Source organism: Pseudophryne corroboree, chromosome 5 (assembly GCF_028390025.1).
Source record: "Pseudophryne corroboree isolate aPseCor3 chromosome 5, aPseCor3.hap2, whole genome shotgun sequence".
Classification (NCBI taxonomy): domain Eukaryota; kingdom Metazoa; phylum Chordata; class Amphibia; order Anura; family Myobatrachidae; genus Pseudophryne; species Pseudophryne corroboree.
In genome coordinates, this window is record NC_086448.1 from 670,821,231 (window position 1) to 670,824,534 (window position 3,304).

General features: G+C 44.3%; 1 protein-coding gene across 1 annotated transcript; it reads left to right on the forward strand.

Moving 5' to 3' along the window:
- Window positions 1-443: 443 nt before the first annotated feature.
- On the forward strand, window positions 444-2,265 carry LOC134929308 (transcription factor Sox-17-alpha-like). Its single transcript, XM_063924994.1, has 2 exons — window positions 444-729; window positions 1,375-2,265. Exons 1-2 carry the CDS (start codon window positions 444-446, stop codon window positions 2,190-2,192), a joined length of 1,104 nt encoding a protein of 367 aa, XP_063781064.1. The 3' UTR covers window positions 2,193-2,265.
- The last annotated feature ends 1,039 nt before the right edge of the window (window positions 2,266-3,304 follow it).

Genomic DNA, 3,304 nt, shown 5'->3' on the forward strand with positions numbered 1-3,304 from the left:
AGGTAGATAGGAAGATAGGTGATGGTACCTCACACTGGATTGCATAACAGCAGTATATTATCTAGACTACAGGAAACCCAATCTGCATTTGAACAATGATCATTAGTTCTTTTTACCCTTTACATCAACTACATGAGAAGCAATAAAAGTGCAGTTTATTTTAGTTCTTGGCGGCCTATGTTGGTTTTAGTCTGTGGTCCCATTTACATAAAGTCCAGATTACACTTTGCAGCAAAACTAATGCTGAAGGTCCTCTACCTGCTAAAGTGCTAGCTGACCACACACTTCACACCTTATTCAAAATACCCCGGCCCAGGGCGCTGATTGGCTGGAGCTGTGGTTATAGAAGTGCATCTCCCTGGTGTGAGCACAAGTCACAACTAGTCCCCGTGTGACCAGCAGCCGCGACATCGCCCTGGACAGTAGCTACTCCACACCGCAACATGAGCAGCACGGATGGTGGATACGCCAGTGACGAGCAAAAGAGGGGAAAGTGCTCAGTGCCAATGGTAATACCCGGGCTGGGGCAGTGCCAGTGGGCTGAGACCTTCACCAACATACGTGAGGCTAAGATGAAATGCGATTCAGGATCTACCAACCCCAGGGGCAAAGCCGAGGCCCGGATCCGCCGTCCTATGAACGCCTTCATGGTCTGGGCTAAAGATGAGCGCAAGAGACTGGCCCAGCAGAACCCGGACCTGCACAATGCGGAGCTCAGCAAGATGCTTGGTAAGGAGGGAGAGGGGGGGGACGGGGGGGGGGGGGACGACGACGACACCTCGCTGGGAATAGGGGACACTTGGCTGGGATAATGGTGACAACTGGGTGGGACAAAGGTGACTCCTGGCTGGTATCATGGGGATATCTGTTGGAGTAATGTTGGCACCTTCCTGGCATAAATGGGTAAACGGTGGGTTAAGAGGGGCACCTGCCTAGGATAAGGGGAACACCTGGTGGGTGGATAAGGTGGTCACTTGGCTGGAATAGGGAGAACACCTTGTGGATTATTGTGCAAATTGCTGAGTAATGATGCGCAAGGGAGATCATTGTGCTGGGAGGAGGATGCAGAGCAATGCATTTGGGTACTGTGGATGGTGGGTGGTCAGAGAGATATTGTGGGACCTATATATACTGTAGACTCATCAGTTTAGGAACTGATATGGCCTGAAAGCATGTCACATTTGTATTTTGTTTATATACATTTCTTGCACCATGCATGTGATAAAGTATATGACATTTTTGCTGTAAAAGGATACATTATGTTATAGATGAATTTCCCTATCTTTGCGCTATCTCTGGTTATGGTTTTGTTGTTCAGTGAAATGACACATATATTGTTAGTTTTCCTAATATGTGTTTCTCTGTGACTTACAGGGCAGTACTGGAAGTCTCTACCACTGGCTGAAAAGCGTCCATTTGTGGAGGAAGCAGAGAGGCTGAGAGTACAGCACATGCAGGACCACCCTGAGTACAAGTACAGACCCAGGAGGAGGAAGCAGGAGAGGAAGATGAAGAGGGCAGGTGACTGTTATCACCCAGCCTTAGAGCTGTCTCACCCTTCTGTGCTGAACAATGATGCCCAGGTGTGTTTGGACAACTTCAGCACAGATTACACTGATCATCACCAGCTGCCTCAGGACAGCCACTACAAGGAGCAACGCTCAATGGGACATTATTACAAAAGCTACAATTTGCCAACATCACAGACGCCCCAAGATGCTCATGTGTCTTACTCACCACCTACCCAAGTAGAAAACCATATGGTTCCCTATGCCTACAATACTTCCTATCGCATCCACCACCCGAATAATACTGAAATCTCCACGTATAGGAGACCAATGCCACAAACTGATCAAATTGCACAGGGAAATAGGGAGCAGGCATCTACATCGCTGTATTATGCCCAACACTATGTGCCTTCAAGCAGACCCCAGCAAGTGGCCCAACCAGAGCACAGGCTCTTCCCAGCTGATCCTCAGCAGATCACCAGAACAGATCACATTCAGCAAGCCCATCTCATCAGTGATATTGATAAGGATGAGTTTGATCAATATCTTCAGTTTGATGGGAAATCTGACAGAGAACTGAACTCTCATACAGATGGATATACTGGTGCCAGTTCCACAAGTTTATTGCCATCTGTAATCACTGAATCCAATAATATCTGTTACTACAATTACTGTAGTGTATGAAACATTTTGAATTTATGGATATGTGAAAGCAATTTCAGATGGGACATTAATGCAATTGAGCTTCTTGTGCAATGTTGGGTATGGTATAGTCAATTTAATGAATTATTTTAATGCATGTAAAAAATATTTTGTACTTATTTTTAGTTTTTATGCTGTTTTTTTTACTGAAATAAATGAACTACATTTTGTACTTGTGTGTCTAATCATTACTTTTTCATCTAAGAGGACTTATTACATCCTTACCTGGTTCTGTCATAACAACTTAGGACTCCATACTTCATCAGTGGCACATAGTATTATGAATAATGTTTGTCAGTGGCTCTGGGATTTTCAGCAAATGTCTTAATGCTACTTAAATACAATATGACATAAAACCAATCTGAATAATTATTACAAAGCAGCAACATTTTTCTCTAAAGGGCAAAACCATGTGCACTGCAGCACCAGCCAATCAGCTCCTAACTGTCATTTTTCAACACAGCCTGTGGTATGGCAGTTAGGAGCCGATTGGCTGGTACTTTATCTCCAGTGACTTTTGGGTCTATTTACTAAGCCTTGAATGGAGATAAAGTGGACAGAGATAAAGTACCAGCCAATTAGCTCCTACCTACCTTGTCAAGGGCTGGGTTTGAAAAATGACAGTGAGGAGCTGGTTGGATGCTACCTTATCTCCGTGCACTTTATATCCATCTAAGGCTTAGTAAATAGACCCCTTAGATTTGGGTGGGGTGTGTTCAAACTGAAATCTAAATTGCAGTGTAAAAATAAAGCAGCCAGTATTTACCCTGCACAGAAACAAAATAACCCACCCAAATCTAACTCTCTCTGCACATGTTACATCTGCCCCCCCCCCCCCCCCCATGCAGTGCACATGGTTTTGCCCTTTAGAGAACAATTTTGCTGCTGCGATCAGGTCTGAATTCAGCTCATAGAGTGGAGCGTGGGCAGGGTGGAGTAGCGAGTGGACTGTAGTTCCTTTACTAATATACTTTAATCATTTCAGACTCACTATTGAAGTCTTGCAGTAAGAAAGTAGACAGGTAGAAGTATCTATTAAGGTGAGTCATGGAAACACTTAAAAATTAACAATTTGCATTTTAGTATAGTAGGTC

Bases quoted from the DNA above. Each gene is read 5' to 3' on its own strand.
- LOC134929308 (XM_063924994.1), top strand. From the start codon at position 444: ATGAGCAGCACGGATGGTGGATACGCCAGTGACGAGCAAAAGAGGGGA. The intron at 730-1,374 runs GTAAGGAGGGAG...TGTGACTTACAG, and splicing joins GGAGCTCAGCAAGATGCTTG to GGCAGTACTGGAAGTCTCTA.